The following is a 21,671-nucleotide window of genomic DNA, read 5'->3' as shown; positions in this document are numbered from 1 at the left end:
GTTGTAATCACTTTAATACAGAACAGTTTGTATGTTTCCATGGCAGCTAAATGTTAGTTTGACTTTGTTCCTGCAGGAAATTCTGGGCAAGGAGCAGGGAGGACGGACACAACTTCGTTTGCATCTGCCTTGAGCTCTACAGTAACTCCTGCTTCACTTGTCACCAAGCCATCCTTGTTCTCTTCTCCTGGGCAAGTACTGTTTTTTAATTTGTCACTGAAGCACTAACTTCACCAATTATTAGATGTTTGGGTTTGGGCTAAATGTGATGAGCCATTATAGTGGCAGGAACAAAGTATTGAGACCTAGAGTTACTCTTACTTTCAGGGAGGGTCACTGTAATCAGAACTTTTTTAAGATTATGCACCAGCTGAGCTGGATTGGTCCAGCTGTTTCTTCCTTTGAAGCCAGTGAAGGTAGTGATGTATGTGGCGCAAGTTTTCCTTATGAGAACGACGTTGGCATGCACCCACTTTAACTTTCTCTCCATTGAGGAACCATTGGTTTCTTAACTATGTTTTTAACAAAACTGCATCCCTTAGTCACTCATTGATACCCGTATTTCCCATGACTTAGTGAATTCTTTAGAGTTGTAATTTTCAATTTATTATGTTTTAATTACTGGGATATCCAACTGGGTTGTGACCCTTATTGACTGGAGGGCTTGAGAAAAGCTCAAGTATTATGCACTGATATAATACATAAATCAAAGAACATTTAAGTACAAATACAGATAAAGATGTACAGTAGTCATCACTTTTGGCATAACCAAAATCTTATATTGAATTTGTGATAATGAAGCATTCCTGGAAGTATAGTAAAGTGAATTTTTGAAATTCATGAAGTCTAACAGTCATGAAATGAAGCTAAGAAGCATTCAGTGATGCATTTAATTTTAAAGTCGGTCATTTGTTTAAAGGGCATGTCTTCTCTCACTGCAAATCCGTTAATAAGGTCAGTTACAGTAGACAGGCAGTGCCAATAGATTTCACGCTCAATTTATATTCCTATGCCAAAGTGCAAAGAAGATTTCTAGAATTTGAAGCAGGGATAGCTCACTGTTAATTCACTTCCTTGCGCTTTGGCTTGTTTGTTGTATTTGGAGCAGTAAAAGAATGCCTGTTTTCACTAATTGGCATGCATACCTACCTTACTAGGCAGGCTCAGTAGAGAAGAGTCAGAAGTCCTTTCAGTTTACCTTGGAATGTTTCCAACAGTTATATCCCTCCCTCGGTTCCTGTAAACCTTAGTTGACCCTGGTAAGCAAAGCAGTGTTCCTAGAGGCCTTGCTGGATATTATACAATAGAAACATTCTAGCTTGAACATAAGGTTGTTTTTCTGTCCCAGTTCTTCCAAAACCTGTTAGATGGGGACTGTATCACAGAAAAGGAATCCCTTAGAGTCCTGGGCTCCATGGCATCTTGCAGTCCCGATGGTGTCACTAGCAACACTCCATAAGAGAAAGCTGCAGTTACACATTAAAATCAGATGGTGCCAGCAGTCTCCGTCTCTGGAGTTAGCATCCCCCCTTTTGCCCTGTATCAAAAAAGAGATGTTGTGGAAATCCCAGGTGCCCCTGAATCCATGGGCACCTTTCAAGCTGGTCCAGGTTGCCCAGACTCGCCACAACCTTCGTGGCCATCGTACAGAGAGGGAACTAATGTGGGGATCTGAGGATCCAAGGAATTTGAGACAACAAAGTGAGGAAATGCATGTAAATATAAAAGAGGATAGTTGTAGTACTAGTAGTAAACGCATTTAAATGGATTTGGACCGGGGAACCCTGCTCAGACAACACCATGGTCATGTGGTACATTAACAGGGTCAGGGTTCTCACTCTTACATACTCTGCAGATTAGCATTGCAATCTTGGTCAAGAGTCAGATCTGGCCTTCAGAGCATTTTGTGTATCTTCACAAGAAAATGTTTTCACAGGCAGGCAGAGCAGGTCACGTTTAAACCCTTCTAAGTGGATCCTGTGCATAGATGTGTATTTGGATCTGACCCACAAGTTGGAGGTGGCAAGAGTAGACGTTTTTGCTTCCCCAGAGAACAGGCACCTCAAAAAGTTTTTCTGCAGGACAGCAACTGCAGGAACCTGGAAAATATATGCCTTTTTTGGTCCATTGGCAGGTCTCTTTTCATTATATGCTTTCCCTCGGATATCTCTTATCTCTAGGTTTTTGCTGAAAGTTAAAAGTGGAGAGGCCAAGAATGCTTCTGATAGCTCCTTTTTGCCCAGGCAGTAGTGGTTCTTCCACCTCCTAAGGGTAGCAAGACTAGAACCAATACTGTTATCTCTGGAAGTGAACATTTAGCTATAGAGAAAGTGTCTTTAGTATTCCCCCTACTTCAGAACTCTAAGTTCGACTGCATGGATAATTTATAATTCCATCTTAGGCACATGTTTTCAGAGGATTTGCTTCATGTAATAAGGGAGGCTAGGAAAACAAACATGAGGAAATCACTCTAAGCAAAGTGAAACAGTTCTGCCTTTGGTGATGAACGAGAAGCCAGGACTTTGATTCAGCTAGAATATCTCTAGTTCTCGGCTGCCTGTTGCACCTTTACATGTAAATACTGTCTCATTCCTTCGTGATGGTACATGTTTCAGTTGACTCAGTTTGCTTGGAGCAAAAAAAAAAGGGGGTGACCTGTTTCTGACCATACCGATAAGGAAATGTTCTCACCATGGTGTGTCAGAAGGATAGTTATAAAAAAACATAACCCTGGTACCCTTTGAACCTGCTGCTTACATTTTTTTTAGAAGATGCTGTTTTTAGTGGTTGTGATATCTGCTGGAAGAATTTGTGAGCTGCAGAGAAGTATTTTTGATCTTCCACAAGGACAGTCACTCTGCATATAAACCCTACTTTCATGCACAATGTGGTAACAGAACTTTCTTTGAATTAGGCAGTTCAACTCCTGGTGGTGCTGCAGTAGCGTTGTCGCCTCATAGTAAGATGCTGTCCGGTTCAATTGTCAGCTAGAGCGTCTTCTGCGTGGAGACATGTGAATGGGCGTACCTTCGATGAAGGTTGTGCGTCAGGGCTGATAACTCGGCACGTAAAAATCAACTACCAGTCATTAGCGGACCGGAGTTCTGCTGTGGCGACCCCTAACTGGGAAAAGCCGGAAGACACAAACACAAACTTTGTTTTTATCTGTACCCTCAGAACAAGTGGGGAGAGAACCTTGCACACTTTGGACATGTATAGACAGCTTAGTTTCTGTCTATCATAAAATCAGTTTAGCAGTTTGTTCCCATAGCAAAGGGCAGGTGGGAACCTGTTAGTAAGCAAACTGTATTAGAGTGGGCTTGCCAGCTGTACTTTTTCTGTGTTTTTGCTGTTTTCATGGAAATCCTGTACCAGGTTGTTTCGGGAAACATTCTAGTAAAGCAATAGCAGTCACCACATCATTCCTGAAAAGAGTTGATAGGATTGATGAATTGAGGTCTTTGGGTGGAGGCTTGTCTCATGAGAGAAGTCCTCTAAGTCCACTTAAGCTTTAGGACATAAGACAACTTCCTTGTCTACACATGGAGTCACAAGCAGAGGATGGCATAAATCTATGTCATACCTTAAGCATCCTGATCTTAACATGGTATTGACTCAGCTGAAGCCAGAGTGGACTTGTAATACTCTTGGATTCACGGCAGCCATTGGACTGCATGCAAGCAGGAATCCAAGAAGTGGTGACTACAACAGTGAATAAACTTAAACATGTGCAGTTATACATTTATAACACTAATGTACTTTTTACGTTGCTGTTCACTTGTAAGTGCCTCTGCAACCAGTTTAAGGACAGATAAGTGAAGTTAAATTAGCTTTTGCCATCCTTAAGCCTTCTGGAGTGATCTCTTATGGGAATTTTTCAACATTGCTGTATTTAATTTAGACAAGTTAAAATTTGACTGGGATTTTATCCCACACCAGGTAGATGGACTTCTGATTCTGCAGTGCAGAATAAAGGAGGGGGCGGGGGGTGCTGCGCTCTTGTCATCGTAACAAGCAATTCTGATAGAATCTGTTTCATCGGTAAAAGGCAGGTGGGGAACCTATTAAACAAATAGCTGTTATGATTGTTCTTTCTTCAGTGTCAGTGCGCAGAAAGTAGCGCGCACACACCTAGTTGAAGAAAGTTGTAGGTTCTATTCCCACAGCAGGTAGATGGATTTATGATAGTACAGTGCCACATGGGGGGTTTCTGTACTCCTGAGTGTGTCGTTCTTCAGCTGCGAAGTTAAAATGAGGACCCATCTGCCTGATTTCGTGGTAGTGCAGGTGGATGTAAGAGATCCCAAGGCACCTCTCCAAAAGAGAAGGGGTCCTCACATATTTGCAGAATTGCAATCCTCCATTTCCTACTTTTTCTTATTATACATTCATACCTTATGTCAAATTTTACTGCTTATTTGACCCTAGCTCCTTTTATCATAACTACCATCTGATTTTTACTCAGTATTACTGCAAAAATCTATTTTACATTAAACATAAATTAATCATTTTATTGCATACAACATAAAACATTTGTATTTATTGTTTTGGTATGTTCTTTACTTCTATTCTTATATCTATATTTAGTAATGGTCATATTTATCTTATTTACCTTTTTATATCTTCAAAGAAATTTTCTTTACATAACTTTTCCCATAATTTCACTACTCTTCTACATTTCAGAAACACAGACATTGGCAACCTTCAAACACTGGACCCCACCCAGTTTGGGTTCGTGAAGGGCTGATCTTGTCTCCTGAACCTGATTGACTTCTTCGAATCAGTCTCCAGAGCCATGGACAAGGGTAAGGTGGTCCACACAGCCTATCTAGACCTTGCCAAGGCCTTTGACACCATCCCCCACTCTGGAATCATAGATAAACTTACTAAGCTGGGCATTAATCCCTACGTCACCAAATGGGTTGCTAACTGGCTTACTGATAGAACCCACACTGTAAAAGTAGCTGACTCCAAATCCAGCTCCAGACAAGTGACAAGTGGAGTACCTCAGGGTTCAGTCCTAGGACCGCTGTTCTTTGGCATCTACTTCTCTGAAGTACAGACCAACACTAATGGACTCTCGCTAACAAAGTTCGCAGATAACTGCAAATTGGGAGCCGTTATTGAATCCCCAAATGATGTGGATACTCTACAGAAGGGCCTTACAGAAACAGATGCTTGGTGCCAGAGCCATGGGCTCAAGCTCAATGCCAAGAAATGTATAGTTATCCCCTTTGGGAAAAAACATGTACCCGTGAATTACCATATAGGTGGCAGTACACTAAACACCGAAAGTGTGATAAGAGACTTAGGGACACAGGTGGACAGTGGTCTCACCTTCGATAACCACATCGCTACAGCAGTCAGGAAATCCTTCTGTGTGGCACACCATCACTAAGGGCTTTTCATCCAGAAAAAAGGATGTCATTGTCCCACTGTACTCATCCCTCAATAGACCCATTATAGAATACAATGCCCCATTTAGTATGTACCTGTCAAGACATCTGCAACAACTGGAAAGACCGCAGAAATACCTCACTAAAAGAATCACAGGCCTAAAGCAGATGCCCTATGCTGACTGCCTTAAAAGACTTCAGCTATACTCTGTCGCATATCGTCTACTCAGAGGTGATCTCTGCTTAACATACAAGGCCATGTCAAACCCAGAGCTGTTGGATATGCTACACTTAAAGAAATCCCAATCCCTCAGAGCCACATGCTCCAGGGATCTAAACCTTGTCGTCACAATAAACAAAACATGCTGGAGGGATAGGTTTCTGACCCAGAGACTCCCCAGACTCTGGAATAGATTGCCCATACATGTCAAGCAGAGTGCCTCTTTAGCCCCCTTCAAAAGGAACCTTGACGATTGGATGGGAGAAAGGAAATTCACCCTGGAATTCACGTCAATCGCCCTGCTAGACAGAGGTCCAGGGAAGTAAATAGTGTGGGAAGAAATAGCCAGGGAATTGTTATGGCTAGGCTTGTATAGGCCCTAGGGCTGATAGCCTAGTACCAACCTATGAACATGTTCAGCAGATGTTCTTCGTGTTTCACTGTTGCAGTCATCACATTTGGGTTATCTGCAGTTGGCCTGATTATCAAAGTCTTGGGTCCTGCATCTGTTGCTTTCTCATCTTCCATGACGTCAGGTATTCAGGGGTATAAAACATGCAGCCGACTCCATTTTATCAGTCTTTCTTGCTGTGCGGTGCCCGAAGCCAAAGCAGTTCGCAAATGCAGGTCGGCCAACTCCTGAAATTTTTGTTTTCAAGTTTCAGATCCAAAGTCTTCAACTCAGCTAAGTACTCCATTGGGGAACCTTTTTCTTGCTCTAAACCGATGTCAGTAAAAGTTAACAATTGTATTTCTTTTGGAAAGCAAATGCTTCATAAAGATTTTCATTCGTACTGCATTCCTTGCCTAGGCCCAGACCACGGCATACCTCGCTGTCGGATTTCTGCCCTTTTCAAATGTCGTACTATTCGTCTTTGGTTCATTTTCGCATCTAAATACTTCGGTATCGGTTCAATTATCCAGAAATGGCTTTGGTAAGCCACCCAACTACTGACATTCCAAAAAACGCAAAGATAAAGACAGAGACAGACCGCATAGGTCCAAAGCTGCTGACGATGCTTCTCCTAAGCTAGTCGCCAGTTCGCTGATACTCAGTGAGGCACTTTCTCAGCCCCCTGATACCAGCTACTTCAGATTCACAGGCCTCTACTGAGACCCATTCGGAGTCCGATATGCCGCAAGATGCTTCTTTGACTGTGGAACCTTCGGATGTCTCTACCTTGGATGGGTCTGGAGCCACAGAGCAGGCACCAGCTTCTGAGGGTGTATTCAAGCCTACTGACTTGCATATTAAACCGACGCCATCTTCTTCAAGGCCTAAAACGCGATCAATGCCCAGAAATGATGCCCAGACCACATGGTCAGGCCCCTATGCCTAAAAAACAAATGATAAGAATGGCTGAAGACCTTAATACTCTAATCAGAGGAAGCCACCCTTCTCCCTCTAAAAGACCTAGAACTGATTTTCCTTCTGATTCTTTTGAACAGGATTCTGAAATTTGTTTTTTCTGATGACCAGGATTTACCCTTATCTACCTATGAGGATTCTGATGCAGAGGACTCCATTCCCTCTGCTTCCCCACCAGAGGATTTCTCTTTTGGTAAAACCTTGCATAATCTTAGGGAACATTTCCGCTGGGAAAGCCAGGATTACTCTGAATCCAAAAAGAGGCTTAGGGAATTCTTACTCCTTCCTCAGCACAGGCCTCTAGCTATCCCTCCTGTGCTAGACATTGTAGATGATGCCTTCTCGGAATCTAGCCTGGCCCCTGATACTGTACCTCCTGCTCCCAGAAAACCTGATCGATATTACAGGGTACCTGACTCTCGCAAGTTCCTTTTTAAAAATCCTACTGCTGATCCTGAGACCATTTCACAGGGACCCATAGGGCAGTAAGGCCACTACTGCAACAAATCCTACCCCCCTCTGATAGAGATTCCATGGCGCTGGATAGATGGGGTAAGAAGTATACACTTCTAGGGCTTTAAACTGCCAGATGTTCTTCGTCTTCCCTTGCTGCAGTCCTGACTATTGGGTATAGTCCGCGTCCCAGTCGGCCCGAATACCAGAGTATAAGGCTGAGTCGGTCATGGCGCCTTAGACTGACGTCAGTACGTCAGGGTACTAATGCGCATGACCGACGTCATTTCCTCAGTCTTTTTTGCCGCATGGTCCGATGCAGAAGCAATTTTGCGAGTGCAGGTTGGCGTTCTGAGATTTTCCGAAACCGGAGTTTCAGACCGAAACAGAGTTGGCTAAGTAACCCGTTAGAACATTTTGGTTTTTCCTTGCCTCAGTATTTAACCGGATGTCAGAAAAAGTGAATAACTGTATTTCTTGTGGGAAGCAGATACCGCATAGGGATTATCATACATTGTGTATACCTTGTTTAGGGCCTGAGCACGACGTTGTTGGTTGCCGCTCTTGTGCTAGATTTAACAAGCGCACTATTAAGAGGAGGCTTGATTGTGCTAGGTTAGTGTTTGGGAAGCGTTGCAATTATAATATGCCGCCGGATGCTCCGGCGCCCGCTTCATCCAAGAAGCGCAAGGACAAAACACTGAAACCTAGGGGTGAGGGAACCGCAGTCCCGGACGCCGGTTCTTTAGAAGGCTCAGGGAGCCAGAGGTTTTGCCAGGAGTCTCTATGGAGTCTCAGGCAGATACTTTACTGTTACAGGATGTGCCCTCTCAGGAGGTAGGCCAGGCTGAGGGGGCTTCTCAGGTAACTGTTCTTCCCTCTCTTCCCAAGGTAGTTAGGGCCTCTCCTTCTGTTGCCAAAGCTTCTTTTAGAGGTAGGCCAAGTTCAGCTTCTGTGGGGGCTTCTCCTAGCATTTCGGCTCTGTGCCTAAGAAACATATGCTTAAAATGGCAGAAGATTTGATTACTCTGATTAGAGGTTCTATGCCCCCGCCTGATAAGAGGCCTAGGGTGGAACAGGAGTTTGATAGTTTTGAACAGTGTTCACAGGCTTCAGAGTCTTCTGTGGAAGACTTGCAAGAGTTTCCTGCTTATTCTGATTCTGATGTGGATGATTCCACTCCTACAGCTTCTCCTCCTGAGGATTTTTCATTTTCAGAGACTCTTCACTCCATGAGGGAGCACTTTAAATGGGAAGGCCAGGATTACTCTGATTCCAGGAAAAGGCTTAGGGAATTCTTGTTTTTACCCCAGCATAGGCCCTTAGCTATTCCTCCTGTGTTGAATGTGGTGGAGGATGTTTTTGCAGAGGCTTCCCTGAACCCTGACTCCTTGCCTCCTGCTCCTGTTAAGCCTGATAGGTATTATAGGGTGCCGAAGCTCATAAGTATTTGTTTAAGAGTCCCAGGGCGGACCCAGAAACTGTTTCTCAGGGGCCTAAAGGTGTTAAAGCTTCTGTGGTTAAAAATCCTGTACCCTCTGATAAAGAGGCAAGGGCTTTGGATAGGTGGGGTAAGAAAGTATATACTTCTTCCACTCTAGCCATGAGGGCGTTGAATTGTCAGTTTCATATGCTGAAATATCAGAATTATCTCCTTTCACAATTGAAATCTAAGGTGGATGCTTTGGCGGAAGGTATTGAGTGTAAAGAATTGCTGGATTTGGTTCATGTGTCTGAACAAGTGGGTAAGCATTCTTTGCAGTGTGGTTTTGATGCTGTTCAGGCCTCCTCGAGGGTGGCTGCTACTAGTTCTGTTCTTCGCAGACATGCCTGGTTGAAGGATCAGAATTTAGATGAGCATGTTAGGACCAGGATTTTGGATGCTCCTTTACAGTCTGATGTGTTGTTTGGACCGCCTGTGGAAGCAGTTTTAAAGAAAATGGAGGACAAAGCTAAGTCTATGCAGACTGTTAAAGATTTTTGCAGGTGCAGCCTCCAAGTTTAGTAGAAATTGGCCTGCTAAGGGGTGGACATATCCTGCTTATGGTTCCCAGTCTAGGGGTAGGTCTAGACGTGGTAGGGGCAGGGCTCAAGGTTCGTTTAGGCCTAGATCAGACAGTTCACCTGCTCAGACTTCTGGTGAGGGCAGGGGTCAGTCCTTTCGTAAGCAGAACCAATGACCTGCCTTTTCAGCTGCCAGTGGACTCTCGCCTGGCAGCTCCTTTGGGAGGAAGATTGTCTCTTTTCAAAGAAAATTGGGATTTAATCACTCAAGACAGATGGGTGCTGGATATCATTCATCACGGTTACAGATTTTATTTCCACACAATGCCCCTTTCAAAGGCATGCCAGATGTTCCTCCTCCACAAAGAAAAGAGGCTCACAAGCAAGTTTCTCAGTTACTCCAGATAGGGGCCATTCAGCCAGTCCCTGTATCAGAAAGGGGCTTCGGATTTTATTCTCGCCTGTTCCTAGTACCAAAGAAGGGGAACATGTGGAGACCAATTTTGGATTTATCTATCCTCAACACTTATCTGGACATTCCCAAGTTCAAGATGTTGACGTTACAGCAACTGTTACCTCTGCTGGGCAAGGATCACTGGATGGTAACTTTGGATCTCAAGGAAGCCTACCTTCATGTGCCTATAAGGCTAAGTTGCAGAAAGTATCTGCGATTTCAACTGGAGATTTTCATTATCAGTTCTCTGCATTGCCCTTTGGCTTATCTACTGCGCCCAGAGTATTCACAAAGGTTCTGGCTCCAGTGATAGCTTACTTCAGGCTTCAAGGCATTCAAATCTATCCTTACTTGGACGACTGCCTGATTCTGGCTCAAGAAAAGGAAGACCTTCTACAGCATCTGGAATATGTCATAGCAGTGCTAAGATGCCTAGGGTATTCTGTGAACGAAATAAAGTCCAGTCTAGTACCCTCTCAAGACATGTGCTTTCTGGGTGTGAGACTGAATACAGCAGCCCAGATGGCCTTTTTAACCCCGGACAAACAAAAGAGTCTGTCACTTTACTTCCATCAACTATCTCATCAGTCCGTGCTGACTGCAAGGACAGTCCTTCAAGCATTAGGGTTCATGGCATCTTGTATTCTGGTGCTTCCCAATGCCAAACTGCATATGAGGAAGCTGCAATGGTATCTCAAAAATGTATGGACACAGCACTGCCAAGATTTCGACACTGTCATTCACATAATACCTTGCCTTCAAAAGGAATTTTTGTGGTGGGCTCAGGAATGTCACCTAAACAAGGGACTCTCTGTGACCCGGCCAGAGGCGAGTCAGATTTTAACGACAGATGCCTCGGACACTGCTTGGGGAGCTCATCTAAATGGAAAGTGGATACAAGACAAGTGGCCTGCCAGACTACAGCATCTACATATCAACATGAAGGAGATGTTAGCAGTCCAGTTTGCATTGATGGCGTTCAAGGAGTTACTTCTTCCAGGGCAGGTGTTGATTCTAACAGACAACACAACTGTCATGTGGTACATCAACAAGCAAGGGGAACACATTCTTATCCTCTATGCAGGCAAGCAATGATTTTATGGGAGACTGCGTTAAGCCTGCAACTGACTCTTCAGGCAAGGTTTCTGCCAGGAGCGCAGAACTCCTAGCAGATGTATTAAGCAGACAAATCATGGATCCCCACGAGTGGAAACTGGATATTCATGTATTTCAGAAATTGACAGTGTCATGGGAAGTCCAGACATAGATCTGTTCGCTTCTCCACTAAACCACCAGCTGCCAAAGTATTGCACAAAGGGGTTTCATCACACAGCTTGGAAAGTGGATGCTCTGTCTTTCAGTTGGAAAAACCTTCATGTCTATGCCTTTCCACCTCTGCCTCTTCTTCCAAAGGTATTATTAAAGGTCAGACAAGACAGGCCAAGGATGATTTTGATAGCTCCAGATTGGCCTCGCAACACTGGTACCCACTTCTAAGGAGTCTTGTAAAGAAGCCTCCATGGCCTTTACCTCTGATTCCTCATCTGTTATCTCAGAAGGACGGTCATCTGCTCAATGTCAAGCTTCAATCTCTTCATCTCACAGCTTGGCATATTCTGTGTTGACGGACAGCAGGTCTCAGCTTCCTCAACAAGTTTTAAATGTGATTATGGAAGCTAGAAGGCCTAGTACTAGGAGAGTGTACGCAGAAAAATGGAAGAGATTTTTATTTTGGAGTACAGCAAAGAATTTGGAGATTTCAGAGCCTAATTTGAGTGTGGCTCTTCAATATCTTACTGAATTATTGGACAAAGGTTTGTCCTTCTCTTCCATAAAGATTCATGCTGCAGCAATTTCAGCTCACTATGATTGTGACCCACCTTTGTTTTCGCATCCTTTGTTCAAGCAGTTTCTTAGAGGGCAAAGAATATAAGACCCCACGAGAGCTCCTACTCCTGCTTGGGATCTCAATTTTGTGTTGGAAAAACTTACTCTACAACCTTTTGAGCCTGCAGCTACTGCTGAATTGAAATATTTGTCATGGAAGACTGCTTTTCTGTTGGCTATTACTTCTGCAAGAAGGGTGTCTGAGTTGCAGGCCCTTATGGCAGTAGAGCCCTGTTTGGTTTTCCATAAGGGCAGGGTTTCATTACGCACTAATCCTTCCTTTATGCCTAAGGTGGTTTCTAGTGTGGCTTTAAACCAAACTATTCATTTGCCTACGTTTTTTGCAGATCCTCAAAATAAAGGGGAAAAGATTTTGCACACTTTAGATGTACACAGGCAATTGCATTATTATTTGAGCAGGACTAAAGATTTTAGGCAGTCTCAGCAGTTACTTGTTTCTTTTGCTTTGAGTTCACAGGGCAAGCCTGTGTCAAAACAAACTATTTCTAGGTGGATTGGCTTTTGCATTGCATTTTGTTATTCCCATCATGGCAAAGAGGTTCCAGCTGGGATTAGGCCTCATTCCACTAGGGCTACTGCCACTTCAACAGCATTTCTAAGGGGTGGCAACTAAGGATATTCTGGAAGCAGCTACTTGGAGTTCAGTGCATACTTTCTCTAGGCATTATCACCTGCCTATATACTCTAAGACTAGGGCTGGTTTTGCCACAGCTGTTTTACAAGGCATGTTGTCAGCTCCTGCTACTTTATAATTTGCCAGCCTCCCTTACCTCTGCTTTGGGATTCTACCCAATAGTCAGGACTGCAGCAAGGGAAGACGAAGAACATAGTACAGTTTTGTACCTACCATAAATGTAGATGTTCGAGGATTCCCTTGCTGCAGTCCAATTTACCCTCCCTCCTTCCCCTCTGTGTTTCAGGGTGGTTGTGTAGGTGAGTTTACATGCTTATATTTTTGTATATATTGCTGTATATTTTGTACATGTTTGTTGGTGCAGGTTGGTTTTGGGACTTGTCTTTTTGGGTCTTCTGACATCTGGGGCAAGAAAAGACTGAGGAAATGACGTCGGTCATGCGCATTAGTACCCTGACGTACTGACGTCAGTCTAAGGCGCCATGACCGACGTCAGCCTTATACTCTGGTATTCGGGCTGACTGGGACGCGGACTATACCCAATAGTCAGGACTGCAGCAAGGGAATCCTCGAACATCTACATTTATGGTAGGTACAAAACTGTACTTTTCATATGTTGAAGTATCAACAAATAAACAAAATATGTTGATTCCTGACTGTACTGAAAATAAAGAATTACAGGATTTAATGCATTCTGCTGAACAAGTGGGAAAACATACTTTGCAATGTGGTTTTGCTTCACTAGAGGCATCTTGCAGGGCTGCTGTCACTGGGTCTGTACTTAGAAGGCATGCTTGGCTTAAGGAGCAATCTTTGCCAGATCATGCTAAATTACTGGATGCTCCCTTAAACCATGACCTCCTGTTTGGCAACAAAGCAGAAGTACTTAAAAAGATGGAGGAAAAAGCTAAATCTATGCAAACTGTTAAAGATTTCCTGCAAGTACAGCCTCCCAGATTTAGCAGGCATTGGCCCTCTAAGAATTGGTCCTTTCCTGCCTCTTCCAGGCCTACTCACTCCAAACCCAGAACAAGCAGAACACCCAGGCTTCAGCCCCAGAGTGCTCACAGGACTAAGCAGTGGGGGGCTCCCACTTCCAATGCAGGGAGTAGTAAGACTACCCACTATGGTAAACTACCTCAATGACTTAACTTCAAACCTTCCAAGCCTGGCTCAACTGACTGTTCCTTTAGGGGGAAAGATTGCCCTGCATGCAAAAAATTGGGAACTCATTACCAAGGACAAATGGGTTCTAAATATAGTTTCCCAAGAATACAGACTCCACTTCAACTCCTCACCAACCCCAAATGGTTGGCCAGCCCTACCCCCAAATCAGTGGGCAGAGGCTCAAAAGCAGGTTCTTTGTCTTTTAAGCATTGGGGCTATTCAGCCTGTCCCACAAGGAGAAATGGGGACAAGGTTTTTACTCAAAACTTTTCCCGGTACCCAGGAAAGACCATTCCTGGCGTCCTGTCCTGGACCTATCTAGTCTAAACACATTTTTGGTAATCCCAAAATTCAAGATGCTAACTCTTCATCAGCTGCTTCCCATGCTAGGCAAAAATGCCTGGTTGGCAACACTGGATTTAAAGGATGCCTACCTACACATCCCAATAAGGGAATCTTGCAGAAGATACCTACACTTCAGAGCAGGCTACATGCACCATCAGTTTTCTGCACTGCCCTTTGGCTTATCTACTGCGCCCAGGGTATTCACAAAGTGCCTAGCTCCAGTCATTGCATTTTGCAGGCAAAGAAATATTCAGATATACCCATACCTGGGTGATAGTATGTCCTGGCTTTCTGCCTGAATTAGACAATTAAATCATCTGGCATTTGTAAGGAAATTGCTAACTTCTCTGGGGTACACCATAAACGAAAATAAATCAAATATTGTACCCTGCCAACAAGTTGTATTCCTGGGAGCAAGCTTGAATACAACTTCCCAGATGGCCTACCTCACGCCAGAGAAACAAGTTCATTTGGCAGCCTACTTCAATCTACTGGCCACAAAGACCCAGCTATCTGCAAGGAAAATACTGCAAGCAATGGGGTTCATGGTCTCTTGCATTCTACTAATGCCATTTGCAAGACTGCATATGAGGAAACAACAATGGTAATTAAAAAGCCTATGGTGTCAACATTCTCAGGATCTAGAATCAGTGATTCCTATCATACCTTGTCTAAAGATAGAGTTCCTTTGGTGGGCAGAGGCCTGCCACCAAAACAAGGGACTGCCATTCACTCTACCCCCTGCTGCCCAAACCCTAACAACAGATGCATCAGACTATGCATGGGGGGCTGACTTGGCAGAGTAGTGCATTCAGGGCAAATGGAACCCAAGTCAAATGCACCTGCATATCAATCAAAAAGAAATGTTAGCTGTACAGAATGCTCTGACAGCCTTCAAGGATCACATTCTTTCAGGGCAATTATTGGTAAAGACGGACAACACCACTGTTATGTGGTACATAAACAGGGGGGAACCCACTCATACCCTCTCTGCAGACTAGCCATGGCTCTGTGGAACACAGCCTTGAGCTACCAAGTGCACCTACAGGCTCAATTCCTGCCAGGAAAGCTAAATACTCTGGCAGACGACTTAAGCAGAAATCTCATCGACCCACACGAGTGGAAACTGGAACCAAAGATATTCAACATGTTGAGAAACAAATGGGGGAGCCTGTTTATCTCCCCTCAGAACTACCAATTGGACAAATTCTGCACAGGGACTCCTCGCAAACAAGCTTGGAAAGTGGATGCCCTGTCCTTCACCTGGAAAAACCTATCAGTTTATTCCTTTCCCCCTCTGCCTCTCCTCTCCAAAGTGCTACTAAAGATCAAACAGGACAAACCAAGGACAATACTTATTGCACCGGACTGGCCACACTGACACTGGTACCCCTTCTTGCGCAGTGCGTCACTGCTGGCACCATGGCACCTGCCTCATACCCCTGCCCTGCTGTCCCAGCAGGAGTGCCAGATTCTGCACCCACAGCTTCAAACACTGAACCTTGCAGCCTGGCTAATTACCTGACATCTCCGTTACCATCCCTCAGTAAGCAAACTGAAGGATGTCATTCGGGATGCAAGGAGGCCTAGTACTAGAAAATCCTATGCTGAAAAATGGAAAAAATTCTGTTCCTGGAGCCAAACTCAGGGGATGGGCACAGCAGTACCCAATTTACCTCATATTCTTCAATACTTAACTGAGATGCTTCTCAGGGGCCTTTCCTTTTCTTCCATCAAAATTCATGCCTCAGCCATTTCAGCACATTACAGCAAGGAACCATCTCTCTTCTCTCATCCACTGCTGAAGCAATTCCTCAGAGGGCCCAAAAATGTAAGGCCACCCAGGAGAGCCCCTACTCCAGCCTGGGACCTTACCTTTGTATTGGAAAAACTCACTCTTCCTCCCTTTGAGCCAGCTGCAAATGCAGAGTTAGTCATAAGTCATAAGTTAGTACTAGGCTAACTGCTCTTATGGGCCATTTTAAGCCTAGTCAATTACCCCATGTCAGAATCAAACCCTGCACCTTGTGTTTCTAAGGTAACCACCTTAACCATTATGCCAGCCTCCCACTGGAGCCTTCCTTCTAGCCATCACTTCCGCAAGAAGGGTGTCTGAATTACAGGCCCTCGTGGCCGTGAAGCTTTTCATTATCTTTCATGCGGAGAGGGTGTCCCTCAGGACCAATCCCTCATTTATGCCCAAGGTGGTATCCAGTGTGGCCCTTAATCAGTCCATTCATTTGCCAGCCTTCTTTTCTAATCCACAGAACAAAGGAGAACGAATACTGCACTCCTTGGACATCCACAGACAACTTAGATTTTACTTGGAGAGGACTAAGCCTCTCAGGAAATCTGAACAGCTGCTGGTGGCATTTGCTGCATGGGCAGAGAGGAAGGCCATTTCAAAGCAAACCATTTCTAAGTGGATAGGCCGTTGCTTTCATTTCTGCTATAAGCACCATGGAAAAACCTACCCCACAAGGGGCTAAGACCACATTCAACCAGGGGCTACATCTACCTCTACAGCCTTCCTTAGATGTGTCCATACCAGGGACATGTTAAAAGTTGCTACCTGGAGTTCTGTAAATACCTTCACCAAGCATTAACACTTGCCAATTGTTTCTAAATCCAGAGCTGGCTTTGCCACTGCAGTCTTGCAGGGCCTTTTAGCTGGTCCAGATGCTATCTAACTGCTTCCTCCCATCCTTAGCTTTGGGAATCTACCCAAATGTAATGACTGCAACAGTGAAACACGAAGAACATAGTATAGTTGTGTACACTTACCATAAATGTAGATGTTCGAGTGTATTCACTGTTACAGTCCTGGTTACCCTCCCTCCAGCCCCCTGACTTCTATTGACTATACCTCTATATTCTTGTTTACTATGCTTAAAGCTTTCTGGTGTATTTGCTTTTTGTTGGAGGTGTAACCTTGTGTATAATTGCTTACCATTATGGGGGCACCTGACATCTGGGGCAAGAAAAAATGATAAAATGGCGTCGGCTGCATGCTTTCTACCCCTGACTACCTGATGTCATGGAAGATGAGACATCAACCGACACAGGACCAAGACTTTGATAATCAGGCCGACTGAGGGCTACCTGCAATCAGATATCCCAAATGTAATGACTGCAACAGTGAATACACACGAACATCTACATTTATGGTAAGTGTACACAACTGTAGTTTCCCTCTTCTGAACCATATAGACGTATTCTTTCACTTTACCAGTGAAAGGAATCGTATATGAAAAGGAATTTATCTATTACCACTCTCGAGCATTTAAAATTAGTGATGTTTCTCTTTTTTTTTGCTGACATTTACCAGTTTTCTGTTTATAAATCTTCTTTGGTGTACTCTAATTTAACATAGTTGGTACTCCTTTTCTTTTCTTACACTTTTTTTAGTGTAACTTGAATTACCATTCTTGGTAATTTTTTCTATATTTCTGTCTTAAATAGTTTCCAAAAAAAAAAAAAAAACAAACTTCTTTTCTATTCTTATTTTTCTTTACTATTTTCAAAATATCTGAAAAAGACCCTTCTGGCTTTATGAAGTGCTGGAAATGCGGGTACAAGTTGCCTTGATTAGAGGCTTACATTTTATGCCTCTGCTGTTTGGGGCCAGACCATCTTCAGATAGACTGTTCTATCTGCAAAGCATTTAATCTGTGAGCAGTGGCAGGAAAAATACATTTAAATCTGAAAGGATTATGTCGTGCATCCTTTTCAGAAGCTATTTCTGGGACTGAATCCCCTAAACCCAAGACAAAGGAGCCTTCATCCAAGTCTTGGAGGCCTTCGGGGTCCTCTGCTCCCTCCTCGGATCCAGCCCCACAAAAAAAAAAAAAAAAAAAAACATAGGTTGGATCTTAAAACTGCTCCTGCCCAGCCGGCATCAGAGTCTACAAAGGCTTACTCAGAACCTAGCTGTTCGGATATGAGACCTTTTCCTAGGACAAGGTATTCCCCCATCTTTGGACCGGTACCCTCTAAAGTACCTTCCTCTTATCTCGAATCATAACAGCACTCTAGGTCTCCATCAGTGGTGGTTTCTCATTCTTTCAAAAGTCTGACCAAGGCTGATGTGGACAAAATGATGAAATTTCTCTGGGTGCAGATACAGATGAGATTTCTTCCAGCTCCTACCCCTTCAGGTCAGGAAGCCCCTGTTTCTACTACTCCACCAATATCAGCTTCTTCTCAGATCTGACCTATCATTTGGGAACCTCTGGTTCCAAGCTTTCCGGGTCTTTCTGGATCGGATCTGAAGATGTTAACATTTTCGGCTTCGAAGCTATCACCAAGTGCACCATTTCCAACTTTTTCGGACCCAGTTGACTCTCAGATTTAAAGGGTCCCTGTTGGATCTGAGGCATTAGAGCCAACTCCAAAGTTTTTGGAGCCGTCTGTCCCCCTTGGAGCCTCTGCATTGGGCAGCTCAGCTCCGACTTCCGCCATGGGTAGACTGCCTTCGGGGCAGGGGCAGATGATGTAGTGGAAGCATGGCTTCTCTGTTCCATTGGCTTCATTCTTCCTGGATTGTTCTGCCTTTGAGGTGATGAAGAGGGTGTTCTGTGCTTCGTCAGGGTGAGCAGATCCTATTCCCTTAGATCTTCCTCCTGGATCCTGTGTCTCTCTGCTCCTTGAGCCCCATCATTCTACACCACAGGGACGGATATCCTGAAGTCTCCAAGTTGTCCAGCAGGGTTTTTTCTATCACTTGTGACACCTCTCTGGACCTCCCCACTGAGGAAGTCCCTAGGAAGAGGAAGTGCAAGAAGAGGCACTTAGACTCCCCTCAGGATTCAATTACAGAAGATGCTGATTTCCGTGAAGGGGAAGGCTCCCCAAGATCACAACCCAAAGATGTATCTTTTGACGACATCCTTGAAATCCTTAAACAGATGGGTGATTGGTCCACTGACAACCCTTCTCCAGAGGAATCTGTATTCCTGGAGGCCCTTGGGACTGGCCTGTGTACGTCCTAGGTCACTCCTCCAGCCAATGAGCTCATTGACTTGAGCTCCATGTGGGAGTGCAAAGAGCCTGACACATTTGAGCCAATCCCTAATAGAACAGATGGGATTCTGGCACCACCTGCAGGAAGGGAGTTTTGGAGCAAGGGAGTGTGCCCATAGGTGCCATGGTCGAGACAGCAGCCACCAAGAAGGAACTTGCAGAACAGAGTTCCTCTGTTCATCCCCCCTAACAGGGAGTGTAGGGCTTCTGCGTGCGTATGATTCAGCAACTTTTGCCCTAAGGCCGCTGAACTACCTGGCACACTTTGAGAATACAAAGGGACTTGATAAAGGAACTGTCAAAATCCCTTTCTGGGACTACTACTGCCTAGACTCAGATTTCTGTGGCTTCACAGTTGGCTACCCTATAATCTATTTTTAATTCATCCATGAGGCTTATGTCTCATGCAGCTGAAGGTACCTCAAGGGCAGCGGTTTCAGGCATTTCCATCAGGAGGAATGCTTGGATGCACTTACATGATTTTGTCCTCATTTGTCAATGCACCCTTTGACGGCAGTTCATTTTTTGGCCCTAGATTAAAGGGCACACTCTCCAGGTGTGAGCAAGATGGAAAGACACTCTCAGCAGTGGGAGTACAGTTTTCAACCCCTCAAAAGGACCTTTTCCAGGAACCAATGAGAAGGACGAAAAATGTGGTTTAATAAGTCCCAGGGTCCTTTCTGAGATCCATGGGGAGATTGCCAAAGGGGGGAACTCAAATGGAAGACACCGCCCATGTGGCACAGGAGGCCCGCAGAACCAAGGGTCTAGAGATTCTTTCTCTATCTGAAGGGAGGAAGGAGACAGGGTCATTATGGGTAGGATAGGAGCTCAAATCCGATGTTGGAGAAATGCGGCCAAGTCGGATCTATCCCTGATCCGTGTCCCACAGGTTGAAGACAAATGAAGAGCAACAACTCAGATGGTGAGTACATAACTTTTTTCCCTTCCAACTCCATCTGTAAGAAAATTTCCCAATGTTCCACTCAAGAGGAAAGCTGCAGCATTAGCAATACAAAAGCTGTTAGAAAAAGAGTCGTCTGAGAGGTCCCACCAGACCAGATAGAATCTGGAACTTGCTCAAGATTCCTTTTTAGTGCCAAAGAAAACAGGGAGTGGAGATGGATTTTGGTTCTCAGCAACCTGAACAAATCAGTCTGGCATACAAAGTTTCAGCTAGCCACGGTTCAGTCCATTCTGCCCTTCTTGTGCATGGACAACTGGATTTGCTTGATAGACCTTCAGGATGTGTACCATTACATAAAAATGAACAGACAGTCCAGAAGGTATCCATGCTTCTGACTGGGAGCCAGTCATTACCAGTTCAGAGCTCTTTTCTTTGGCCTTTCACAATTGATTTCTGGAAGAACGAGAGTTGATAAGGACACCACTGTCCATGTTGAACTCCAGATATGGCTTCTTCTGTCAGAAATTTAAAATTAGTATTTCCTACTTTGTTATCCAGCAAACATGATCTGAGGTATGTTAGGTGTTGGTGCATTATGGGTAAGGAAGGAGTTTGAGAGTTTTTTTTGGTGGACAGGAACTAAAATAACAGCCAAGTTGGATTTGCACCCAGCTGTTGAGGAAGAATGAAAATGAACAACACAAGTGAAACATGGTGAGTGTACATAAGTTATTTTTCTAGGAGAGCATATTAGTCTTTCTGCAGTAATTACAATGCATGCCAATAAACCAAGTAAAAACTGCCAAAACAACTTGCGGCAGCATTACATTTTTCATCACTGTTGTGCAACCTCTTAGTAGCTTTATATAAGTTTGGGGGGTGTGAAGGTGTTCCCCCATGAATGGTACAGTGTTGCTTGACCCCTTGTAGGAATTAAGTAACCTCTTTGATTTGCCAAAAGTTATTTCAGCAGATTTTTCTTTGGTGATGTGTTGTCATTTGCTGCAAATGTTTTCAATAGAGCAACATGATTCTATTTTTTTTTTTTTTTTTTTAATCAGTCATCACTTCACAAGCCACCTGGAAATTCTTAGCTTTTTTGTTTATTTTTGGCACTAGGTACATGTGATTTAGCATTTAATGACCCTTTTAAATGTTTTTTTTATTTAGCTTTGGACCTCTGACCACCACATCCACATCAGTACCAATACCAGTGCTTTCTGGAGTACAAGGTAAGAAGCTTAGAGCTAATGCTTAACTGTATAAAGCAGACTGTAGCAATGCTGCAGCTGGTGAAGTTTTGTCATGAGGAATGATTACTCTAAGCTAAGCAGTATTACACATAAACTCTCAAATCACCTAACTGCATGTTACTTGATGAGTGTGCATGTCAATATTGGGCACAGAAAGTCAAAGTAATGTGTCTGTGTCTGTTTTCAGGGAGAGGATTGGTTCCTCTTCTGTAGTGTTTGCCAGAGCAATGAAAGAGCTTGCAGTAGTGGGGAGCAGGGATAGACCCACCTCCTCCCACTTCACCTTTAGCAGTCATGCTAGTGGAAGAATCTTGACTTCTTATTCTCCATCTTTTCATTTTTTATAGTTTAAATCTTCAGGGCAGTTTTGAGGAAAGTACTTAATCCAAAAATAGTACTAATCTATGAACCTATGAACATCAGTGAGTATCCTTGATGGTTTCTTGGTTGTGTGTATCTTCATCATCAGGCACAGTTTTTGGGGTTGTCATGTTCTTTCTAAGGGGGCTTGTGAGTAAATGTTTGTGACGTTTTTGTTT

General features: G+C 44.0%; 1 protein-coding gene across 1 annotated transcript in view; it reads left to right on the top strand.

Annotated features, from left to right (window-relative positions):
• NUP214 (nucleoporin 214) overlaps window positions 1-21,671 on the top strand; it is a 3,229,616-nt gene that overhangs the window by 2,101,721 nt on the left and 1,106,224 nt on the right. The window contains exons 27-28 of the mRNA XM_044058190.1: window positions 77-191; window positions 21,050-21,111. Of these exons, the coding sequence (XP_043914125.1) occupies window positions 77-191; window positions 21,050-21,111 (177 nt within the window). The remainder of the gene's footprint in view (window positions 1-76; window positions 192-21,049; window positions 21,112-21,671) is intronic.

The sequence above is a fragment of the Protopterus annectens genome, chromosome 16.part0 (assembly GCF_019279795.1).
Source record: "Protopterus annectens isolate FY-2018-M chromosome 16.part0, PAN1.0, whole genome shotgun sequence".
Classification (NCBI taxonomy): domain Eukaryota; kingdom Metazoa; phylum Chordata; order Ceratodontiformes; family Protopteridae; genus Protopterus; species Protopterus annectens.
Note: the sequence above shows the minus strand (reverse complement) of the source record. Positions and strands in the feature narration are given on the sequence as shown.